Source organism: Urocitellus parryii, chromosome 1 (genome assembly GCF_045843805.1).
Source record: "Urocitellus parryii isolate mUroPar1 chromosome 1, mUroPar1.hap1, whole genome shotgun sequence".
Taxonomy (NCBI): domain Eukaryota; kingdom Metazoa; phylum Chordata; class Mammalia; order Rodentia; family Sciuridae; genus Urocitellus; species Urocitellus parryii.
In genome coordinates this window covers 191,339,641-191,365,650 of record NC_135531.1, presented here as the reverse complement: position 1 = coordinate 191,365,650, position 26,010 = coordinate 191,339,641, and the positions used below count along the sequence as shown (strand labels likewise).

At 43.9% G+C, this 26,010-nt stretch overlaps 1 protein-coding gene across 3 annotated transcripts; it reads left to right on the top strand.

Moving 5' to 3' along the window:
• Window positions 1-10,608: 10,608 nt before the first annotated feature.
• Ptpn18 (protein tyrosine phosphatase non-receptor type 18) lies at window positions 10,609-23,833 on the top strand. Of its 3 annotated transcripts, XM_026388989.2 has the most exons (15): window positions 10,609-10,701; window positions 12,824-12,932; window positions 13,219-13,295; window positions 13,381-13,476; window positions 13,558-13,596; window positions 18,423-18,491; window positions 19,321-19,383; window positions 19,670-19,812; window positions 20,167-20,233; window positions 20,316-20,393; window positions 20,488-20,577; window positions 20,798-20,886; window positions 21,503-21,705; window positions 22,158-22,232; window positions 22,456-23,833. In XM_026388989.2, the coding sequence occupies exons 1-15, from the start codon at window positions 10,609-10,611 to the stop codon at window positions 22,521-22,523; spliced, it is 1,359 nt and encodes a 452-aa protein (XP_026244774.2). In that variant the 3' UTR covers window positions 22,524-23,833. The 3 variants fall into 3 exon arrangements, with proteins under 3 accessions (XP_026244774.2, XP_077654423.1, XP_026244784.2); XM_077798297.1 differs by lacking the exons at window positions 12,824-12,932; window positions 13,219-13,295; window positions 13,381-13,476; XM_026388999.2 differs by lacking the exons at window positions 12,824-12,932; window positions 13,219-13,295; window positions 13,381-13,476; window positions 13,558-13,596.
• The last annotated feature ends 2,177 nt before the right edge of the window (window positions 23,834-26,010 follow it).

Here is a 26,010-nt window from a genome sequence, read left to right as displayed (position 1 = left end):
TTATAGCTGAACAATAACTCCATAGTGACCCTATAACACATTTTCTTTATCCATTCATCCATTGATGGGACTCCTAGGATGGTTCCATAGTTTGGCTGTTATGAATTGTGCTGCTATAAACATGCATAGGCATGTATCATTGTAGTATGATGACTTGGATTCTTAGATAAATACCAAGGAATGGTATGGCTAGGTTGTACAGTGGTTCCTTGTGTAGTCTTTTGAGGATCTTCCATACTGATTTTCATAGTGGTTGTACTAATTTACAATCCCACCAACAGTGTAAAAAGTGTTCTTTTTCTTCCCATCCTCTCCAGCATTTATTGTTTGTATTTTACCTTATTTATTTATTTATTTTTATGTGGTGCTGAGGATCAAACTTAGTGCCTTGCATGTGCTGGGCAAGCACTCTACCGCTGAGCCACTACCCCAGCCCATTATTGTTTGTATTTTGATCAATACCATTCTGAGTGATACTTGCATTTCCCTAATTGCCAATGATGTTGAACATTTTTTCATGTATTTGTTGGCCATTTATATTTCTTCTTTTGAGAAGTGTCTGTTTAACTCATTTGCCCACTTATTAATTAGATTACTTGATTTTTTTTTTTGTTCTTTATACATTGTAGATATCAATCCTCTATCAAAAGAATAGCTGGCAAACCTGTGGGTTCTCCATATCACTAATTCTTTACTGTGCAGAAGCTTTTTAATTTGATGCCATCCATTTATTAACTTTTGGCATTGTTTCCCAAGCTTTAGGGGTCCTATTGAAAAAGTCCTTGCCTATGCCTGTATACTGGAGTGTTGACGCTACATTTTCTTTTTGGACTAATTCCAAGGTCTTTGATCCATTTTGAGTTGAGTTTTGTACAGAGAGAGATAAGGGTCTTCATTCTTTTAATATAAATAACAGCTGTTGCAACACACAACTAATCCAGTCAGGGTCACTCCTGGGTTGGCATGAAATAATGACAGAGAAATACTTTTTTTGGGGGGGTGAGGGGTTCTGTGATGGCCCCTCTGACCCAGCTCCCAGAAATGGGGCAAATCAGGCAAGAAAGGGAGCAGCCTTGAATCCAGCTTTTATTGGGAGAAGCTGTCCGAAAGAACATTCTATCCATATAAGGCGGGGTGGGGGGTAATGTTACAAGGGGCAGCTCACACCCAAAGCTGTGCTCCTCTGCTGAGGGGAAATGGGGATCCACCTGCCTCCTGGCTGAAGAAGTCAGTCTCCACATTTCCATCATTCAAAGGTAGGGGGCGCTCAACTCCTATGTGGCAGCTCCCAACAAACAGCTTTCCCAGGATCATTTGTTAAAAAGGTGTCTTCAATGTATATTTTTGGCACCTTAGTGAAAAGTCAGATGACTATAGGTGTGTGTGCTTGTCTCTGTGTCTTCTATTCTGTACTATTGGTCTATGTGTCTGACTTTTTAAAAAAATTTTTAGTTATACATGGACACAATATCTTTATTTTGTTTATTTTTTTATGTGGTGCTGAGGATCGAATCCAGTGCTTCACATGTGAGAGGCAAGTGCTCTGCCACTGAGCTACAACCCCAGCCCTATGTGTCTTGTTTTTATGCCAGTACCGTGCTGTTTTGTTATGGTTCTGTAGTAAAATTTGAAGTCTGGTATTGTGATAATTGCTTTGGCTATTCTGGGTCTTCCAAATGAATTTTGGGACTGTTTTTCCTAGTCCTTTAAAGAATGTCATTAGTATTTTGATGGGAATCACACTGAATCTCTATTTTGCTTTTGGTAATATAAACAGGGCAGGTTCTTTGTGGTGATTTGGTTTTGGTTTTTAAGGGACAAGTTCTCCCTTTGTTGCCCAGGCTCTCCACAAACTCTGGCTTTCAACCACCATTGATAGATTGGCATGTCTCCATCTAGACCTTTTTACAGGCAGATATCTCAAGGAAGCCTAAAGAGACTTGTCAACATTGCAATGAGTAGACCAAATTTGGACCCTAGTTCAGACAGATATACCATAATCATGGATGAAAACCTGAATACTAACTGGACATGGGATGATTTAAAGGAATAACTTGGAAATTTTAGATGTGACATGGTATTGTTGTTTTTATTAAGCACTTACCTTTTAGAGATAAATATGGAAATATTTATGAATAAAATGGTGTAAAATCTGTGATTCGCTTCAAAATAAAGTGGTGGAGTAGAATAGGTCATGGTTGGGTCTGTGAAAGCAACATTGAGATACTGGCTGAGACTCACTATACCATGTTCTCTTGTGTTTGAAATTTCCCCCAAACTAGTAGACTTAATCAATCAATGCAGAGATGAACAATTGCTTCCATAGAGAAAGTGAGTGGTAACAGAATACCACAATACAAACAGGTGGCCATTGAGGAATTTTTTTTTCCCCACAAGTTACTGAATTCAGCAGGTATTTAGCTATTTTTTTTTAATTCTTTTTTTTTTTTTTTAAAGAGAGAGTGAGAGAGGAGAGAGAGAGAGAGAGAATTTTTTAATATTTATTTATTTTTTAGTTCTCGGCAGACACAACATCTTTGTTGGTATGTGGTGCTGAGGATCGAACCCGGGCCGCACGCATGCCAGGCGAGCACGCTACCGCTGAGCCACATCCCCAGCCCAGTATTTAGCTATTTTTAATAGTGGAAAAACCCATATAAAAATAGCCATTTTAACCATTTTTAAGTATATAGTTCAGTAGTATTAAGTACACTTAAATTGTGAACCAATCTCCAGAACTCTTTTCATCATGCCATTAGGTGTCTGAAAAGATGCATAACCTCCATCATAATTAAAGAAATGCAGAATCATCTGGGGAAACATTTGATGCCTAGAGGTTGGTAAAGGTTAAGTAGTCATATGGGGAAAACAGTTGCTGACATCTGCTAATGGTGGTCATGAAACAAACACAACCTCTATTGTTATTAATTATGTCTTTAAAAACAAATTCCGGTTGTAGGAATTTATTCTTCAGATATACTTGCATATGTTCAGTGATGTTCCTGAAGCATTGCATTGCATATGGTAGTAAAAGCAGGAAACCACATGATGAAAAGGAGGCAGATACACAACACACTTGAAAGCCCAAACAACTTGTGGCATCCTAGTGTTATCATTAGAGGGAAAGATGGCAAGGTTCAGAATCATGTGCAAAACATGATCCCTCAGATAAAAAAAAAAAAAAAAGCAAAAACTGACAGTTAAAAAATAAACGTACAAGATGATAACCCCAGCATGGTAGTACATACCTGTCATCCCAGCAGCTTGGAAGGCTGAGGCAGGAGGATCATGAGTTCAAAGTCAACCTCAGCAACTTAGTGAGACCCAGTCTCAAAAGAAAAAAGGGCTGGGGATGTGACTCAGTGGTTAGGCACCCCTGAGTTCAATCTCCCCAATACCAACTAATTAATTAAAATATGAGTACAGTAATCTATCTCTTATCCTTGGTCAACAGGGGTACATACAATGAGATTTTATTTTATTTTTTTTTTAAAGAGAGAGTGAGAGAGGAGAGAGAGAGAGAATTTTTTTTTTAATATTTATTTTTTAGTTCTCGGCGGACACAACATCTTTGTTGGTATGTGGTGCTGAGGATCGAACCCGGGCCGCACACATGCCAGGCGAGCGCGCTACCGCTTGAGCCACATCCCCAGCCCCACAATGAGATTTTAGAAAAGAAAAAAACAATACTCGCATAATTTTTTGTTATGCTTTAATTGTTATCAGTCTTTTACTATGCCTAATTTATAAACTAAACTTTATTATAGGCATGTAAAGAAAAAAAAAACAATATATATGGCATTTAGTACTATCTGGGTTTTCAGGCATCCAATGAGGGTCTTGGAATGTATCTCCAAAGGGTAAGGGAGGGACAGTTATGTATCATGAATAGGAAATATCTGGCCAGGTACTTTTAAAAGCCAATAGTAATAACCTCTGGAGCATAGAGCTGGATTTGAAAGTAGAGGGACTAAGAAGGTGGTTTATTTTCCACCATGCACAGTAATGTATGTTTTCAGATATGTTGCTTTTACACTTAGAGAAAAAAATCCAAGTGCCTTCCACACTCCAAAGAAAATCATAGAACTCAGGAAGCAGTTCACTGGCCAGTAAATGTTTGCCCACAATAACAGAAGAGTCCCCCTCCTTTTTGTAAGCCCGATGCACCAGGAAGATATCCATCCTTCTGGAGATAATGTAGTTCATACACAAGTATAAGGCCCTTTCTACATTTAGTTCATACACAAGTATAAGGCCCTTTCTACATGCTTCTTTAATATCTACCTCAAGAACTTTCTCGGGCTGGGGATGTGGCTCAAGCGGTAGCGCGCTCGCCTGGTATGCGTGCGGCCCGGGTTCGATCCTCAGCACCACATACCAACAAAGATGTTGTGTCCCCCGAGAACTAAAAAAAATATATATATTAAAAATTATCTCTCTCTCTCTCTCACTCTCAAAAAAAAAAAAAAAAAAAAAAAACTTTCTCAATGCCACATCTAAAAATGGGACAAAACACACAAACCATCTATCTGATAAAGGGTTATTATCCTAGTTCAGTTTGTTGCTACAGTGCCATAAACTGGATAATTTATATGCTCACAGACCTGGAGGTTGGGAAGTTCAAGACCATGGTGTCTGCAGATTAAATGTCTGGTGAGAACCTACTTGCTTTTTCATAGCTGTGTCCCCACAAGGTGGAAGCTGTGAACAAGCTCCCTCACACCTCTTTCTTAAGGGCACTAATCCCATTCATGAGTGCAGAATCCTCATGATCTAATCTCTTTCCAGGGTCCCATCTCCTAAAATCAAGACTTTGGATTAGATTTTAAAGGAACTCAAATGACTCAACAGCAAGGAAACAACCTAATTTTTGAAAATGTCCAAGGACCTGAATAGACATTTCTCCAAAGACATAAATAACCAAAGCGTATATGAAAATATGCTCAATGCCACTAATCATCAGGGAAATGCAAATCAAAACCACAGTGAGATATCACTTCACATCTGTTAGGGTAATTATATATTTTTTTTAAATTGGCAAGGATGTAGAGAAAAAGGAACTTTTGTGCACTGCTGGTAGGAATGGAAACTGGAACAGCCTTTATGGAAATCAGGATGGTGGTTCCTTAAAATATTAAAACTAGAATTACCATTCCAGGGCTGGGGATGTGGCTCAAGCGGTAGCCCGCTTGCCTGGCATGCGTGTGGCGCTGGGTTCGATCCTTAGCACCACATACAAATAAAGATGTTTTGTCTGCCGAAAACTAAAAAATAAATATTAAAAAATTCTCTCTCTTTTAAAAAAAAGAATTACCATTCCACCTGGCAATCCCACTTCTGGGTACACATCCAAAAGAAATGAAATCTGTATCTGGAAGAGGTTATCTCATGTTCATTGCAGCATTGTTCATAATAGCCAAGATACAGAAATGAGGTCATTAATGGCCAAATGAAAAGGAAGATATGGAATACACATACCACACATGAACTTCAAGAGCATCATACCAAGTCAAATAAGGCCAAACACAGAAGGTCAAATATTATATCATGTTGCTTACAGCTGGACAAGGGGATGTGCACCTATAGTTCCAGCTACTTTGGAGGCTAAACAGGAGGATCTCTTTACAGCATTGATTGTAATAATGATTTTACAAGTATGTACTTATTTCCAAACCAACTTGTATACTAAAAATGTTCAACATGTATATTTTTAAAAAGCATTGTATCCTACTCTTGGTATACCCTAATTTCTACAACTGTAGCCCTGTTGGGTATCTCCAAAGTTTTCCTTTTGGTGCTACAAACCATGATGCTCACTGAGCAGCTGTTGGAGTGAATCCCTTGTGCCAATTATTAGCACTCTGTAATGAATCAAAGAGATAATGTGTAGAGGTGTTTTTAGAGCTAATACAAGATCTTCCTCTTCAGTTCTTATTACAACTTCAATATCCCATACCTTTACCAACCATGTTCCAGCCTTTTCATCTCTGATACATCAAAGCAGTCTCAGATTACAGACTTCTGAAACCAAATATCAAAAGTCTTAAGGGCATGTTCTTAGATCAGAAAATTTCCTTCTAGTATGTATCTTAGGAAAGAACATAGGATAGGGGGTAAGGTGTTCACTGCAGCCAGTTTAGTGGGCTTCCACCTAAATGCACTTAACACTCTTCTTTTCGGGGCAGGCCAAGGTCACAGGTACCTGGCCAACTGCATAGATTAGAGGCCCTGGGGGTGCTTCCAGCGATAATGTAGTAGCACTTGTTTGCCTGAATGTATTTCCTCTAAGAGAAATATATGGGGCCTACTCTGGCTAATGCAGATGTCCAGGCTCTGCCCTAGAGAGGTGACCAGCCTGGGGAAAAGTTGATAATAATGCAGTTTTAGGATTTCATTTTTTTAATATGGGGAGAAGACATGCCGTGCAATTCCCAAGGATTTTCCCCCATTTCCTGAAGCAGAAGTGCAGGGCAGGTCCTAAAAGTGGAACCCCTTCCTTCACAAACGGCTGAAAGTTGGGAGTTTGGGCAGTGGGGCCAAAAGGGTAGGATGGCTTTCTCCTTGGACTGTGTTCCCACAACCAGGAACTGCTGATACCTGACCCAGGGAGTACCCAGGAGGGATTCAGAATACTGAAAACTGGAACCTCTGAGGAGATTTGAAGGAGCCCAGCAAAAACTACAAAAGAGACTAATCTCCCTGGCATTACTGTATGCAGATACTCCTGCTTGTAACTGGAAAGGAGGATGGTTCTCCCATTTGCCAAATGCTAGACTTATAGATGGGCCAGTGGGACAGTTCACCCAGCCTGAGGTTTTTTGGTTTGTTTTAAATTTGTTCTAATTAGTGATATATGACAGTAGAATGAATTTTGACACATTGTTCACAAATAAAGCACAACTTCTCATTCTCTGGCTGTACATGGTGCCAAGTCACACCGGTAATGTAGTCATACATGCATAGAGGGTAATAATGTCCATCTCATTCCAGCGCCCTTCCCACCCCCATATTCCTTCCCCTCTCCCTTCCCAATCCAAAGTTCCTCCATTCTTCCCTACTCAACCCCTATTATGGGTCAACATCCACTTATTAGAGAAGACATTTCACCTTTGGTTTTTTGGTTTTGGTTTATCTTGCTTAGCATGATATTCTCCAGCTCCATCCAATTACCTGCAAATGCCATAATTTCTTCTTTAACCACCTGAGGTTTTTAACAAAGTACAGCAATGGGAACTTTTTTTACTTGTCTTTGCCCCATCCCCTTTTATTTTTCTGATCTAACAAACGAGGAACCTAGAGAAAAACCATCTAGGTTTTAGCATGGGATGTCCCCTTTGAGATGAATGATGAACGTCAGTCATCTCAAATCTCCTCACAAGCTTCCTGAGTTAAGATGTACCTGCCAGGTTTCTCTACCATAGTTTTTCATTACCTTTACAACTTCAGTGCAGGTTGGGCTTCTGATAGCATTGTGCAGGTATAGCTGAGCACTGACCAGCATCCAGTCTTAAGCTTGTTGAATGGCCTATGCAGCAAGCACTCTGAGCTCAAGAGTGATAACAGCTCTCACTGCTGGTATCAGGAAACAGGAGGACCATCTGCAGCAGCAAATTTGATAGCAAGAAACTGTACTACTCTGGGAGAAAGGAGTCATGGGGTTGGCCAAGGCTACTGGGGAAAGTCTGTGGGATCTTACCATCTCCCATACCCATCCTGAGCTGAACAGAGAGCAGACCAGGAACACTGGGATGCTGGGAAGGCATGGAGGGACAGTTAAGCATCAAGAGGGCAAACAGACCGAACAAGAGAGGTCGTGAAGTGAAGGTGGACTTCTGACCAGAAAGGACAGACACCCAACCCAGCTGATACCACAAGTAAATGTTCACAGGCCACAAGGCAGTTTTTGGCTAGTCCCTCAGATCCTCAGCCAGATAGGCAAAAAGCTCTCTCAATAGAAAGCCAACCAACCAGGCAAGACTTTTGGGTGAACAGGCAAAATCCCAGGGAAAACAGACTCCCAGCTGAACAGATAGCCAGACAAATGGGGAGATTCCTGGGTGGGTGGGAGAAAAAAAAAATCAACCCGACATCCAGATAGACCTGTGGCCAGAAAGAAATATGGACCATGTCTCCCCAGTTTATTGAAAGGTGGACCTCAGTCAAGCAGAAAACAGAACCCCTCCCCTTAAATGGACAAAGATGTTATCTCAGTGGAAAGCTGACCCACCCAGTAGGCCTTCAGCTGGACAGAAAGGCTTACTCTCCCCAGTAAGAGAGACATTGGCCTGAAAATGATACCCTCAGCAGGATCCAATTTTCTAGACAGACAGATCCTGCCAAGTCTTCCCAGTCAGGCAAACAGACTTAGCCCTATTTGAACAGAAAATCCCTAACTAGCCAGCAATCACTAGGTCAGTCTTCCTGTCCCTTGCTTACCACCAAAGATATGCCAGTGACCCTTCACTGTTACCACTCCTTCCAGGCACCACCCAGTCTTCAGTGACCACTGATCTATATCACAATAGTCCACAGAGACCTTTCATGATACCTCAATTACTTGCCCATAAAATAACTCACACCTCCATGACTCCCCCAGAAAATCTTTTTCTACAAGTTCACAATATTGTGTGCCACCCCACTGAGACCAGCAACCAATGCCCATCCACGAAACAAATGATTCCACTGGCATTCACTAATACTGAGCAGGAGGGGCTGGGGTTGTGGCTAGACGGTAGAGCACTCACCAATCAAATCACTGGGTTTGATTCTCAGCAGCACATAAAAATAAATAAATAGAGGCATTGTGTCCACCTACAACTAAAAAAAATTTTTTTAAACAAATACTGAGCAGGAACTATTCATCACTTGTCTAATTTCTAAATCCTCAGTAATTAAAAATAATATTCCAAATCCCAATAGTCCCTCAATTACTTTCATTGCTAGGCACTTTCTTGCCCCCCCAAAACCACTGACCTTCCAGTGATTATAATTAACACCCTATGGCTTCATTAGAACACTCAAAAAAGATGGAATTGCTAAATATTAAACACTAACTGGAGGGGACTCCCAGTGACCCCACAATAAGCAGAACAACTCCACTTGTTTGAAGACTCACTTTGATCTCTCACTTAAGCCACAGCCAGCAAACTAGTCTGCAGACCACACACACAAAAAAAAATTTTAAATTTAAATATCTGTTTTCATAGCAGAGGGAAGCAGCTGGGACAAGAGAACAGAGAAAGCAAAGCCACTTCCTATCTGGCCTTTTGAAAGTTTTCTAATCCCTAAGGAAAGGAGGGAAAGGGAAGGTACTGGGGAATGAGAATGATCAAATTGTGTGCATATAGGAATATGGCACAATGAGTCCTATTATTATGCATAATTATACTACACCAATTAAAATATTTGTTCATCCCTGACAACCATGATTTGTAATGAATTGAATTGACAACCTGTTAATAATGATCTTGTTGACCTTTCAGTGTCTTGTCCTGTCCCAGTGACACTTTGACACCTCAACCACCTCAAACTGACCTCCACTGATGATGCCCGCTCCAATGACTCCCCTTGAAATTCTTCCATAACCCCAGCGACAGATCTACCCAAGCCTTCTACCCAAGCCTGTTCTTGTCAGGCTCCTTGGCACCCAACCACTCTCTCCTTCCTCCCCTCCAAGACCTAGGAAGCAGGGACAGCAGCTATTTCTCCATCCTCCTGACCTTCCAGTGATTATACATCCTGTACATTTTCTGATGTGGCAACAGAAAAAGCAGCTCCTTTAAAGGGGTTGAGAACTCCTATCCTCTAGAACGCATTTCCAGTGCCTCAATTCTGTTTCCCTGGCAGGTTTGTGAGGATCAAGATTCTCAAGTTAAAACTGGATCCTTCTGTCCTCCAGCCCTTCCCAGCCGGTCTCGGAATAGGAAAAACCTGAGGAAATACAGATATAGAAACTTCCATCTCCACTCGCTTTTTCCAAAGTACCATTGGCCTGATAATCATTCCTCCTCGCGGTCTCCCCACCCGGACCTTCTTTGGACCCAAATGGAGCATACTGAGCGGGACATCCCGTGCTAAAGTTCCCCGGGGTGGGGAGAAGTAGCGTGATCTCGGCGACCATCTCTACTGATGGCTGCTTCACTACCCTGTTTTGGTCCTCAATGCAGCCTGACTCCCAGGAGACCTGGTCCGAGACCTGGTTTCATCCGCTCAGAACCTGACTAGTCACAGAGGAGGGGCGAAGATCCGTAATTCAAGGGGGAGAGGAAGTGACAATAGGATAGTACCGACTAAACCAGCAGAAGCAGCAATCAAAAAAGAAAAAAAAAAAAAAAAACGGAGAGAAGCGCTAGAGCTGTACTCACCAATCCAACGCTCAAGGACCTAAGGCTCCAGCAGCCAGAGCAGCTCAGGTGCTGTGGGCGGGGCAGGGCGAGTTTCGAATGCCATTGGCTCCAGGGTGCGCCTTGCCAGCTGTCGCCCGTCTTCCAATGGTTGGTTACAACGAAGGCGGAGCCTCGGCAGCCTTCCTCCGCCTCCCTCAGTGTCTACACTCGCTGGTAGCGCTGAGCGCAACTACTGGACGGGACCTTTCGGGCCGACGGTGCCATGAGCCACAATTTGGACGCGGCGCGGAGCTTCCTGGAGCAGCTGGAGGAACAGAGCGGCCTGAAGGGGGAGGTTCTGGCCGCGGAGTTCAGTGTGAGTGGGTGAATGTGTACAACTGGGAGGCGCGTTTCGGCTCCTTACCCTGGACGGTCCCCACGTCTGTCCTGTGCACTTTGTAGGCTCTGGCTGTCCTGGGTTGTCTCCCTGCCTTGAGGTCTCTTGTTTTCCTCTCCCTCACACCTCTAGCTCTCTCGCGCTGTCTTCGGCCTGCCTACAGGTCCCCAGAGAGCAAAGTCCACGGCCCGCTTGGAGGGTTCATACACACTCGGGACCCAGTGTCCTGGTCGCACTTGGGGAACAATGCCCCTGTTGGGCAGGGCAGGCCACGCAGGTGCAGTAGAAGAGGGCGATGGCACACCTGCGCTGGAAGTCCCACACCCAGGCTACACCTGACGACCTGGGTCACCCTGTGATTCCGAGGAGGAAGAGGAACAGGGAGGCTCTAATGCGGAGTGGATGAAGGACGTGGGTGAAGGACACCGATAGCCAGGGCTTTTCGGATCCCTCTGGTCTCAGCCTCCTTGTTGAAGTGGGGACGTTAATGACCAAACTGAGAATTAAAAAGTGTAGGTAAAAGTGCCTAGCATATCTTTGGGGCCCACTTCCTAGGTGCCTGTGTCACGACTTAAAAGATTCTAAATATTTCAATAAGGGTAATACAATCAAAGCTTAACGCTAGAGTAAGAAGCACCCTAGGCATGAGCATACTACAGGCAATAAAATATTTAAAATGTAACTTACATACCAAACATAGAAACATACTTACTGTACAAATACTCAAACCTGATATATGATGGTATGTATCAAATTTAGAAATATGTAATATATAAATGTATAAAAATAAATGTGAGTTTTAAAAGGTGATTTACACAACAAACATCACATAACTTCAAAAAACAATACAACAAATATAAATCTAATAAACACCAAAGTTATTCAATGAATTTGTGAGTAAATATAAAATAAGGAGTGAACGTAAGTATAAAATATAAATAAATCTAAATAACTTACACATGTAAAAATTCTGTAGTATATAAGAAATAGAGTAAATGTAAAATATATAATTTATAAATATAAAAATATACGTAAACATATAATATCCATGTGGTATATAACCACTACAGAGTCAATGAAGCGAGCTTTGCCGAGGGCCCCAAAGTGAAACGCTGGGTGGTGAGGGTATCCTTGTCACAATCCTGACTTCTGCACTCCCAGGCCTTGGTTTCTCATCTGTGTAGTAGAAATTCCTATTAGCAGTGCCCACTACAGAATGGTGACCATCAGGGCTTAAATTACTGATGAGCATAAGTAAAGCATTTGGAAAGGTGACCACTTGTGATGGTGGCTTGGAAGGTATTATTTGTTATCATTATGGTTAGGAATAACCTGATAATCTACCAATAAGAAGTTACCTATGGGGTCTTATTACATAAATAGTGTACATTACAATTCACATATATTGTAAATTATTTTATTATATTAAATAATACATATTTCATTCCAATTATTATTGCTTACAATACAGCATAAGGCAGACTACCCAGGTGCAGTGGCTCACACATGTAATCCTTTTGACTCCAGAGGCTGATGCAAAAGGATTGCAAGTTTGAGGCCAGCCTGGGTAACTTAGGGAGACCCTGTCTCAAAATTTAAAAAATAATAATAAAAAGGATTGGGGATGTAGCTCAGTGGTAGAGTGCCCCTGGGTGCAATCCCCAGTACAGAAATGGGGGGGGGGGAGTACATGATAAAAATACTGATTTGAGTGTGCAGGGGCTAAATCTGGGTTCTTTGCCAAAGCCTCCTGGGTGGGACCTTTGGCAAGTCCCTCAGGCATGTGTGAATTAACTTTCTTATCTGCACAGTGAGGATGCAATAACAGCACCCACTTCAAAGGGACCTTGTGATGATTAAATGACCTGAGCAGAGCTTAGCACAAAGAAGGGTTCTGGTCGCTGTTATTATTGTACTGTTGTTATTATTAGGCTTATGCCTCTTGGAGTCTGCACTCACTACCCTTCCTCCACCCCCTCACCACCACCACCACCCCAGACCATTGCCTTGAATTCCAAGTGTCTTCTTGTCCCAGGACTCTGACCTGGCTCCTCTTTTCCATTTCCTGCATTCCCTGTTGCCTCACTGTGCCTCCCACCAGGACATCCTAGTCCGCTCAGCTGCCTGGAAGGCTGATGGGGTGCGCTCCACCGAGGTTGGCAGTCGGCCAGAGAATATACAGAAGAACCGCTACAAAGATGTGGTGCCATGTAAGTAGGAGGGCTTCTATGAGCAGTCCGTGGCTCCACACACACCCTCAGGCCACGGTGGGCCCTTAATGTGCTCCCCGCTTATCTACTTGGCCCCCGGAGACTGCCTCCCAGAATTTTCAGGTGGCTGCATTGCAGCAAACAACACACGAGGGGTACCTGGGGCAGACCCTTGAGAGTCTGCGGCGTTGTGGGGAGGGGCATGCGGGTTTCATCCAAGGGGCTGTCTGAGCCTAGACACACTTGTCGCCTTCAATTCCACGTTTCTCGCCTCCCCCACTGGCAGATGATCAGACGCGCGTGATCCTCTCCCTGCTCCAGGAGGAAGGGCACGGCGACTACATCAATGGCAATTTCATCCAGGTCAGGATGGTGGTCAGAAAAGGGGGCAGATTGGGGTTGGTGGAGGTTGGCAGTGGAATCTCAACGGGGAATGGGCCTTTCCCAGGGCGCAGATGGAAACCTGTCCTACATCGCCACGCAAGGACCCCTGCCTCACACTCTGCTAGACTTCTGGCGCCTGGTCTGGGAGTTTGAGATCAAGGTCAGCTTGGGGGAGGAAAACAAGGTTCTGAGTTTCCACTAACCCAAGTCACCTCCATCTCGGTTTACTCTTTTTGTCTAGGTGATCCTGATGGCATGTCGAGAGACAGAGAATGGGCGGGTAGGTGTCCTCAGTCCCCAGAGTGATTGACTCTTACTAACTCCTCCCTAACCCAGAACCCAGTGGAAGTGATGTCACTGGGACTCAGTGAGAACCCACTGCTTCTCTCTAATCTTGCCTTGATCTTTTTTCCTTCTGTTCATGGGGCTCATTTCCCACAGTGTTGTTTACCCCTCTCCTGCTGGGCTTCCCACCCATACCACCTCACAGAGAATGACACTTTATGCTGACCATTTCCTTCGTAGAGCTGTTGATCTCTATTTTTACTTCTCTTTATTCACTCCCCTCAAACCACACTGGCTCTATTGCTCAGCTGTACCTCAGGCTTGTGCCTTGACCATTATATTATCTCTGCCTGGAACCTTCTTCCCCATCAACTCCTTCAAGCCTTCACTTCCTCAGTGAGACCCTCATGTACGGTCACACCATTTCAGACTCCAGCATTCCCATTGTCCTAGGTGCCATTTTCCTTCACAGTTCTTAACAACTTCTAACACACTAGATAATACTAAACATGAAATACACTCCACAATGTGCTATTATTTTAGTTTTCAATTACCTTTTTAAACCACTTTATTTAGTTATGATTCACCCACTTAAAATGTACGATTGTTTTTAGTGTATTCCTGATGATTACACAACCATTCCCATAAGAAATTTTAGAACATTTTCATCAGCCCACAAGCAGTCACTGCCCATTTCCTAACAATCTCTAGAGCCCCAAGCAACTCCTAATCTACTTTTGGCCTGGTATAGATTTGCCTTCTCTGATATTGCATATAAATGGAATCAAACAGTGGTCTTTTGTTACTGGTATTTCATTTAGCATGTTTTTAATATTCATGCATACTGTAGCATGTGTCAATACTTCCTTTTATTGCTGAATAATATCCTATTGACTGTATCTATCACATTTTGCTTATCCAATAAGCCATTTATTTCTACTTTTGGGCTATTAGGAATAATGCTACCATGAACCATTTACATACAAGTCTTTGTGTAAACATATATTTTCATCTCTCTTGAATATGTACCAAGTGGTAGAATTGCTAGGTCATATGGTAACTCTATTTTTAACATTTTGAGGAAGTGACAAACCATTTCCTATAATATAACTACATCAATTTACCTTCCCACCAGCAAAGTATTATGTCTCTAATTTCTTCACATCCTCACCATTTGCCCTTTATTTTTTTTTTTAAAGAGAGAGAGAGAGAGAGAGAGAGAGAGAGAGAGAATTTTTTAATATTTATTTTTCAGTTCTCGGCGGACACAACATCTTTGTTGGTATGTGGTGCTGAGAATCGAACCCGGGTCGCACGCATGCCAGGCAAGCGCGCTACCGCTTGAAGCCACATCCCCAGCCCACCATTTGCCCTTTATTATTATTATTATAGCCATCCTAGGAAATGGTATCCCACTGTGTAATGGTATCCCATCATGGTAAAATACATGTAAAATTTGCCCCCTAACCATTTAAAGTGTACAACTCAATTGCAGTAAGTACATGCACATTGTTGGGCAACCATCAACCACTATCCAGTACCACAACCTGTTCTTCATCCCAAACATAAATTCTGTATCCAAACATAAATTCTATATCTATTAAACAACTTTCCACTCTCCTTCTCCCAGATCCTGGTCTCCTCTAACTTTTATTTACTTATTGGTGGTACTTGGGATTGAACCCAGGGTCTTGTGCATATGAGGCAAACACTCTACCAACTGAGCTACATGCCCAGCCTATTCTTCTATTTTTTTTTTTTTAGAGAGAGAGAGAGAGAGAGAGAGAGAGAGAGGAGAGAAAGAATTTTAACATTTATTTTTTAGTTTTCAGCGGACACAACATCTTTGTTTGTATGTGGTGCTGAGGATCGAACCTGGGCCACACGCATGCTAGGCGAGCGCGCTACCGCTTGAGCCACATCCCCAGCCCCTTTTCTGTCCTTCTTAACTTGCCTATTCTAGGTGCATAATGTAAGTGGAATCACAATACTCATCCTTTTTTGTTTGTTTGTTTCTTCCTCCCTCCCCTACCACCCAGGCACCATCTCTTTTTCTTAATTGTACTGTATAGAATTTCCAGTACAAAGTTGAGTACAAGTAGCGAGTGCTACTTTTCTTCTTCTTATGCTTTAGTCTCCCACCATTAAATATGAGGTTATCTGTGGATTTTTTTGTAGTTATTTATCACATTGAGGAATTTCCTTTCTGTTCCTAGTTTCTTTCATGTTCTTATCATGAAGGGGTGCTGAGTTTTGTCAGATTCTCCCCCCACCACATCTATTCAGATGATCGTGGGTGGGTTTTGTAGTTTATTAATTTGCCATATGACATTTTCTTTTTACATCTAGTCTTTTATCTACCTTTTTCTTTGCTCTTTATTATTTTAGATATCATTTTGGCAACAGGTTCCTTTTGTATGAAGAGCTTACTTCAATTTTTCTCTCATAGTGCAGTTCTACTTACAATAAACTTTCTCAGCTTTTATTAGCCTGAAAAGGTGTTTGGGTTTTATTGGTTTTTTTGTTGTTGTTTGTTTTTGTTTTTGATTGTTTTATTTTATTGTGGTGCTGGGACCAGTACCTTGTACATGCTAGGCAAGCACTCTACCACTGAGCTACACTCCAGCCCTTGGTTTTCCCCCTGCTTTTTTTTTTTTTTTTTTTTTTTTATCCCCCCAGCATTTTAGGATGTTAGATAGACCTTTGACTTCTGGCTTTCAGTTTTTGAAAACATTTTGCCGTCATTCTTTTTTTTTTTTAATTTTTATTATTGGTTGTTCAAAACATTACAAAGCTCTTGACATATAATATTTCATTCGTTTGATTTAAGTGGGTTATGAACTCCCATTTTTACCCTGTATACAGATTGCAGAATCACATCGGTTACACATCCACGTTTTTACATACTGCCATACTAGTGTCTGTTGTATTCTGCTGCCTTTCCTACCCGCCCTCCCCTCCCCTCCCCTCCCATCTTCTCTCTCTACCCCATCTACTGTAATTCATTTCTCCCCCTTGTTTTTTTTCCCTTTCCCCTCACTTCCTCTTATATGTAATTTTGCATAACCCTGAGGGTCTCCTTCCATTTCCATGCAATTTCCCTTCTCTCTTCCTTCCCTCCCACCTCTCATCCCTGTTTAATGGTGATCTTCTTCTCATGCTCTTCCTTCCTGCTGTCATTCTTATCTTTGTTCATCAGTGCACTTTTATGTGATGATTTTAACATTTTCTCTTTATAACTGTTTTTCAGCAATTCAGTCATAATCTTCCTTGGTACAGCTTTATGTATTGTCCTTGTAGTTTACTGACTTTCTTGGATCTGTAAGTTCATTATTTCCTAATATTTTGGAAAAATCTTAGTTATTATTTCTTCAAATATAGTTTCTGTTCTCCCCTCTCTCCTTCCCTTTGGGATTCTAGGCATACATATATTAGGCCTTTTGGTGTATTTCCACAGGGAACTCATTCTGTATTTACTTTTCTCCAATCTCTTTTTCATTTCAAATAGTTACTATTGTTATACTTCCATGTTCACTGAACTTTTCCTTCTGTTGTCTAATCTGCTACTAGTAAATTCTGCATTTTTTATATTTTATTTTTCCTCTGTAGAAGTTCCATTTAGGTTTTTTTTTTTGTATTTTTCATTTCATTCTTCATCATGTTTGCTTTCCATTTCACCTTTTGAGTATATTTATAACATTTATAAGAGCTATTTTAAGGTCTTTGCTTCTTTCCTCATCTGTTATTTCTGGGCCTCTTTCTGTTAGACTGATTTTTTTCTCCTGATTTTTATAGTGTGCGTTTTCCTGTTTCTTTGTATGTCAAGTAAATTTTTATCAGATGCTTGATATTGAGTTTTACACAAGTAAGTGTTGGATTCTGTTTTCTTCCTTTAAAGAAGATTTTGCTTTTTCAGAAAAGCAGTTAAGTTTCTTTTAGAACTTAACTTTCTTTCATTCGAAGGTTTTCAGTTTTAGAGGATACTGGAGATTAAACCTAGAACTTCACACATGCTAACATGCACTTTACCACTGATCTATACCTCCAGCCCTGAGTTTTGTTTTTAAGCTTTTAGGGCAGGTCTAGGGTAACCTTTATTCTAGAATTAACTTGGCTCTGCTTTGAATGTGTGATTACTTCTGGGAGCCCTACTGAATGAAGGTCTTTCTATTCTGGCTGAAGAGAATGTAAATTACTTCTGTCCCATTGTGAACTCTAGGAAATATTCATCCTACAGATGCTTACTCTTTCATGAGAAGTTTTTCTTGCTTGGTTATACATTCTCAGATCTTTATTCAGCCAAAGACTGAAGGTGGGGGGGACTATACATATTTCTGGAGCAGGTTTGTTTCTGTTTTTGTTTTTTTCTGCTTTTGTTTGTTTGCATGGTTCTTTCCAGAACTTTGTTCTGAAAATTCTACCTTGATCTACCTCAGCCATGATCTCTGACTTTTCAATTCAGTGGAATCACTGGGCTCTTCATGTCCTTCTGACTAGTAATGCCTCCGGGCAGTCTGTTTAGTGACCACAGTCCTGCAACACATAGCAACCAATTATGGACAACAATGGCTCATGCATTTCATCTAGCTTTTTAGCCTCTTGTAGTTGGAGGGTATCCTGGACTGCCTTTCTCCTGCAGGGCCAACAACTCACCTCCGTGGGGCCTGCACATGTTTAATGAGATGGCTCTGTGGCTAGCCTCCATTTCAGCTGCAGCTGCCTGCACTTCTACCAGCAACACCTGAGGTGTTCAGTGGCAGCTGGAACTCTGAAGCTGACTCCCCCTCCTCACTTCCTGTCCTTCCTCCCTTACTTTTGCAGAAAAAGTGTGAGCGTTACTGGGCCCAGGAGCACAAGCCATTGCAGATTGGGTTTTTCTGTATCACCCTGGTGAGCTGGGGCAGCAGTGGGAACAGGGTTCTACGGGCCTTGGGTATTATGGGAGGTTTCAAGAAAGAAACACAGGTGGTAAATATTTGGGCTGGGCGCAGAAGGATGAATCATTTTACCACAGTCACCTTACACTCTGCAATTCTCAAGAGAATGCTCTGGTGTCAGCATGTAAATGATCAAAACTCAATATATGTGTGTTGCCCAAGCATTTTTTTTCTCTCTCTCTCTTCCCAGTGCTGGGAATGGAATCCTGGTCCTCGGGCATGCTAAGCAAGCACTCTAAAACTGAGTTGCAACTCCAAACCCTAGCATTATTTTGGCTCAGATCATTTGTCTTTGTAATGTAAATGTGCCTAGTCATGTTCCTCAAATCTATTTTTTTAACTTTTTTTTTTTTTTATGGTGCTGGGGTTTGAACCAGAGCAATGTGCATGTGAGGCAAGCATTCTACTAACTGAGCTATATCTCCAGCCCCCCCCCCCTTTTTTTACCATTTAAAAAAAACTCAGGACAATCTCTCAAGTCACATATGTTTAATAAATACATGGTGCTTAATAAACAAATATAATGAAACTGTTTTGCTTTAGAACCAAAAAATCTCTTGTTTTCTATAAAGCAGGGCTTGTTTGGGTTTGTGTAATCCTCATTCTCCCCTCTCTCAAACGTTTCCTTCATGACAGCTTTGGAGGATGTTTGGATTAAATTAGTTTTTTAAATGTTTTAAATTCAATATCTCATCAAAAATGTTTTGTATAAATGTGTTTGGGGGCACATTTGTTCTCCCTCTTCTTTTTTCTTCCTCTTCCCACTTACTCCACATACTCAGACAAAGGAGACACAGTTGAAAGCAGATATCATTCTTAGGACCCTTCAAGTCACATTCCAGAAGGTATGAAAGGGGAAGAGGTGGTGAAGGGGCTCTTGCATGGGGAGAACCGTTTCCTGCTCTGTAAAATGGGCACTCACAATAGTATACTCCTCAGTTATTATTGTATGATTTGTTTTTTTAAATCTTTGTGGTACTGAGGATGGAACCAGGGTCTTGCCTATGCTACATCCCCACCAGCTATAGCCCCAGCCCTATCTGGTGGATATAAATGGAAGATGATTCTAGCAGGCCTGGCAAGTAGTAGATGCCCAATAAATGCTTTTTCTATTTTCTATTCCTACCTCAGGAATCCCGTTCTGTACACCAGCTGCAATATATGTCCTGGCCAGACCGTGGGGTCCCCAGCAATCCTGACCACATACTTATCATGGTGGAGGAAGCCCGTCGCCTCCAAGGATGTGGTCCGGGGCCTCTCTGTGTCCACTGCAGGTTTAGTAAATGGGTTCTATAAGGTTCTATGAGGATCTGGTGATGGAGGGAGGTGAGGCAGGGAGAGTAGGGTGTGGAAGTTTGGCTTTCCATCTGTTTTGAAAAACCTGGGGCCATACTTGCTCATGCTGCATGGACTGAAACTGTTAGTATTTGTTGAGGATAGACTGCCTGCTAACTTAAATGGTCAGCAAATATATGTGATTAAAAAGTTTTTCCTCTGAAATCATAATCTGGGGATTCTGTAAATCAAGAGGTCCTGCAGGGGTCTCCCTTCATCCCAACCCCAAATGCTCCTTTTAAAAGATACCTGGGTTGGTCCTGATGAACTTGCTCGGATTCTCCTTCTGTTAGTGCTGGCTGCGGGCGGACAGGAGTCTTGTGCATTGTTGATTACGTCAGACAGTTGCTCCTGACCCAGGTATGGTAGGCCATCTGTGTGTGTGCAGTGTGCTCCACATCCACAAGGCCCAGCTCATACCACACTCCTCTCTCTGCCCTAGATGATTCCACCTAACTTCAGCCTCTTCAACCTGGTCCTCGAGATAAGGAAGCAGCGACCAGCAGCCGTCCAGACAGAGGTGTGAGCTGCGGTCTCTTTACACCCAAGGACACAGGCTGGGTTTCCATTCCCCTCCCCTTGTGTTCCCTTGTTGATGGCCCTCACCTCAACAGGAGCAGTACAGGTTCCTGCACCACACAGTGGCTCAGATGTTCTACTCAGCACTCCAGACCACCAGCCCCCACTACCAGAACCTCAAGGAGGTACAGAACCTATTCCCAATCTCTTCCTGCTCATCCTCAACACCCTCAAACCCCTGTACTCCTTCTAAGAACAGGCACTGTCTAAGATGGCTGTATGTGCCTCTGTCAGGCTCCCTTAGGAGGTTGTCCCCCTCCAGAATCCATAGTGATCCTCCTCCATTAGGATGCTGGCCATTTTCTTCCAAAGCTTCATGACTCCCCTCTCCTGTTTCCGCCCCAGAATTGTGCCCCACTCTATGATGATGCCCTCTCCCTCCGGACTTCTCCAGCCCTTCTTGCCTTACCCCGCCCACCAAGCGGAGTGCTCAGGTACTGGTGCCATCCTTTTATTCTTCCCTTTCAATTTCTCAGGCTCTAAGGCCAGCCCTTTACTCTCTTGAAAAACCAGCCCCTTTTTGCTGTTCAGTTCACCAAGTATTTACTGGCCCTTTCTTTGATCTGAACTCTGGGAACCCTCCCCGAGAAGACCCCTTTATCCAAGCAGTACTGTTGTCTCTGCGTCCAAATCAGTAATTAATTTGGCAAGTATTTCCGAATGCCATTCACTTGGAGTCTCTTGTTGGGTGCTGTGCGCACAGTTAAACCTCCGCAGCTAACTTCACCCCACACCCTCGAAAGTCGCCCTGGGCTTTCCCTTCGGCTTTACTCAAATGCCACTATCTCGTATTTTGACTCAATAAACATTTACATGGAAATGATCACCCTTCAATACCAATCCGATTCACTTACCCCACTTACCGGCGGGGCGCTAGGGACTGAGACTCGCACAAACAGAACGAAAGACTCCTCCCTCAGCCTCGGAGCCAACCCGCCCCTTCCCTTCTCTCCCGCGGGAAGGAAGCCGCGGTTTGGGCTGAGCGTGCACACCACTCCGCCCTCCCTCCGAGCTGCCGTTTCACTTCCTCTGCACCCTCCGGCTCTGCAGGAGCATCTCGGTGCCCGGGGCCCCTACTGTCCCCATGGCCGACACCTATGCTGTAGTGCACAAGCGCCGGGCCCCCGCGGGCGCCGGGCCAGTGGCGCAAAAACACAGCACCGAGGAGAAGCCACTCTACAGCCAGGTGAAGTCACGCACCCAGCGTCCCGGGGCACAGACAGAGGACATGCGGGCTTCGCTGCCTGGCCGCGGTGAGTCAAGACCATAGTGGGTTTGGGAAGAGTCCAAACCTACTTGCCCTTTTCGGGACCCCATCCTTCTGGGCTCCGCAGTACGGGGTGGCCCTGGAGGACCCCATCCCCTGGCCAAGTAACCCAGTGTGGCCACGCCCCCGAAGCTGGCGTCAAGGTTTCCCTGGCCACGCCCCTTTTAGTTCTTGGTGCCATCCCGGAAGCTTCCGCGGGCTAGCCGCTGTAGGGTCCCAGTACAGCCTCAGGCTGTGTCATCTTGTTTGGCTAAGTAGTCCCCCAAAGGTGGATGTCACCCTCCCAACCTGGCCACACCTTTGGCATACACCCTTTCCAGGTAGGCACCCCCCCACACACCAGATTGCCTCCTGGGACCTAGAAGTCTATGTCCCCATGCCAGGTGGAGGACTATGAGACTTCTTGAGCTGACCTGTGGGGGGATTTCCTGCCCACAGTTCCTGCTAATCAAAGCCCTGCTGGGCCTGATGCCTATGAGGACGTGACAGAGGGAGCTCAGACTGGTGGGCTAGGTAAGTTTGGTAGAACCTGGTTTGCTGGGACTCTGCAGCTTTGGATGAACCCCCAGAAGTTTGGGGTTTAGGAATGGGGTGTGGGGCTCAGGCTATCAGTGTCCGGTGGATGTGGCTGCAGAAAACCGCAACACCTCCAACTTGCGGAGGACCTTCCACAAGTTGCCTGCTTCTTCAGGCCTTAGAGTCTCTGTGAAACCTTATGGCACCCTTCCCGTCTCAGGCTTCAATCTGCGCATTGGAAGACCAAAAGGACCCCGAGACCCCCCTGCTGAGTGGACCCGGGTGTGAGCTCTGCATCCATACCAACCTGTTTCTACATGTGTGCTTGAACTGCTGCTGGCCACCACTCTGCTGTGGGATATGTTGGGGATGGGATGCTGGGTCTGGATCCAAATAAAAATGTATTGGGGTAGGAATATGAGGGTTTTGCTCCAGTGATCAGCAGTCAAGACTTGAGGCTGGGTGACAGAGGTAGGAATTAATGCCTAGTGAGGCTGCCCTGAGAAGACCCTAAAAAGAACACTGGGAATGGGCACCACCACCACCCATTTCCCCCAGTTATGAAGCCGAGAATGGACAGATGGACTGCCAGAGACTTCCCCTCTCACTGCATAATAGGTGGCCCATCCTCAGTATCTGAGCCTTCTTCACTCAAAGAGATGGATCCACCTCCAGAAATGTGAATGGATCCCTAGCCATTCAGACATGTCCAAGCCAAGCCTAGCCACAGCCAAGAAGACTGACCCCAGACAGACAAGAAGATCCCCAGACAAATGGATCACCAATCAGACCCCAAAACAGCCAGACCTTCAGTGGGATAAGTCCACTGATGGACAAATGGACCCTACTGAGAGAGACCAACCAACAGCCTGAGAGATGAGTCTCAAGAGACCACTGAGCAGACAGAGCCCCTAAAAGACAGACCCCTCCACCAGCTAGACAGCCAATGGTTCCTAGCCTGGTCAGATACACAGACATCTCAGCTAGACAGACCCTAACTCAACCCCTAGGTGGACAAACTGACTGACCAACCTCCTAGCTGGACAGATTTCCAGTCAGATAAACACCAGCCACACAAACAGATCCTCGAATGCACAAATATCGCAGTCAGCTTGCCAGACTTGCAGCTCTCCAGACAGATGGATCCCCAGCAGGCAGGAGGTCCCCACCAACACAGAACCCCCGTTTCAATAGACACATTGATGTAGCTCCTGCTGGGCAGGCAACTGGGTGGACCTTTGTTATGTTCGGACATGATATGTTCCTCAAAAGCTCCTGTTAATGCAGGAATATTCAGAGGTAAATTGATTAGATGGTAAGAACTGTGATCTAATCAGTCCATCCTAGATTGAATAGACTGACTAGATTGCAATTGTAGACAAATGGGGCTGTGGCTGGAGGAGGTGGGTCATTGGTGGTGTGCCCTGGAAGGGTTGTTCTGCCAGTGGCCCTGCCTCTCTCTGCTTCTTTCTGCTTCCTGACCCTGCCATGAGCTGAGTAGCTTTCCCCTGTTGCTCCCTTTCCCCATGATGTGTTGCCTCACATTGGACCCAGAGCAATGGAGTCTGCCATCTGTGAACTGAGACATCTGAAAACATGAGCCGTAAATAAACTTTTTCTACTCTAAGTTTCCTGGTGGGTATTTTGGTCACATGACACAAAAGCTGACTCACAAACATTAGGCAGTCAATTGGCCAAACAGATGGACCCTCAGAGATATATCTCAGCTTGAGTAGATCTTCCACCATCTCCACCATCCAGACCATCTGCCAGCCGAGTAGACATTGCAAACCAACAGATGCTTATGGCAGACAGTCTCTCTGGTATCAGATAGATGAATTCCCAGCCCATGAGATAAGTGGATTTCCCATTTGATGAATGAACCCTTAAGTTAGGTGACAAACTACCCTTAGCCAGAGATAAATGGACCCCCAGCTAGATAGATCCCAGCTAGATGAACACCAACTGATCAGACAGTTGATCCCAAATGAGTAGATACACATCTTCAGGTATTCAGATAGATGGACCCCTCCATGAAATCAGACCTTATCTAGACAGATCTCAGCCAGTCAGATGTCCCACCAGACTGACCCCTAGCTCTTGACCCAGATCACTAGACATATGTAGACTGCTGCTTAGCAGACACATTTGTAGTCAGCTAAACAGACCTCTAGCCTGTCAAACAAGAAGGACCTGCCACTAGCCAGACATACTGATGAGCCTCCAAGATAGACCCCACTGGAAAATGGAACCCAGTCACACTGACTCTTAGCTTGACAAGAATCAAGCTGACCCTTAAACAGATCTCTGGTTGGACAGACATGCAGACCTCCAGTTACAAACACAACAGCCAATCCGACGCCCAGGTACTTCCACTGATCCAGAAAGATCTCCAGCTGGACAGGTAGACACCTGAACCACTAGTCAGAATGTCAAACAGTGCCCCATCCAGAAAGACAGAACTTCAAATCAGACAGATCTCTAGGTGGACAAAAAGATAAGACTAAATTTATGCATAGTGCTTCCAAAATCCTGATTCTGCTCTGTGCTCCTCCCTCCCAATGTGATCTTCCTAGACAAGTCAGTGTCTGATATCAGGCTTATCCAGGCTCCTAACCATCACTGCTGGTACATTGTTCTCACCAGGCTGTTGGAAAGCTGACTTGCGTCCATGTTGTGCACAGAATGAGGCCTCTATGATGGGCAGGTACACACCCTTCACATAGTTATTATGAGAAGTCAGTGAAACAACAAATCAGGATCTCAGTTCATGATCCTCATGCTGTGCTTCATGAATGTCAGACCATAATTGGCTCTGGGTTCCCAGGTTCACCTTGGTCCCGACACAAGCCATTTGCTTTTTGGGTGTTGCTAAAAGGAGGATGAAATTTGCTTTCCTTGGCTACAAAGCTTGCTGCAATGACTTAAGTGCTTTAAGATCTCTGCCCAAGAAATAGCACAACCAACAGAAACCAGGGAGGGCAGAGAAACTTTGGGGTTTTTCAGTGTCACAGGAAACTGGTGTCACCATGAGTCCAAACTCTTAGATGGAAGTTGGGGCTGATTATGTTGGAGAGAGGCAGGAAGGAGGTCCCAGGTTCCTGGTAGCAGAGGAGGGCCAAGCAGAGACCAACCTCAAAGTCAGAAATATTACTTAAATGGATCTGGAGGGGAAAAGCAATTGTGTCCTGAAAGGCAGGGGCTCTGACAGATTGAGGAGACATGTTCTCTCCAGAAAGGAAACAGAGGTCAATTAGAGCTGCCTCTTGGAGTCTATCCTGGAGGCCAGAAACCAGAACTATGGGGTTGAAGTTGACAGGACTGTGCTAAAATGTTTTAGGGATTAGGTTTGAGCTGAATAAAATGTATGTAATTCTCAGCTGCTCATTCTGGATAGAAAGAAGAGAGGTTCTAACCAGGTGTGGTGGTGCACAGCTGTAATCCACAGCAACTTAGAAACTGAGGCAGGAGGATCACAAGTTTGAAGCTAGCCTGGGCAACTTAGTGAGACCCTGTCTCAAAATAACATATAGCCTAGAGGTAAAGTACCCCTGGGTTCAATCCTCAGGCAAGGGAGAGGGAAGACAAAGAACAGTTCTGCTGAAATTGAAGAGAAAGAACTGTGTCCCTGTGACCCACTGAGTAGGAAGACGCCTAGCAACACAAAATAATCAGTAGGGTTTTTTTGTGTGTGTATGCAGTGCCAGGGATTGAACTTGGGAACTCATGTATGGTAGGCAAAGTGCTCTTCCAGTAAGCCATACCCAGGCCCAGC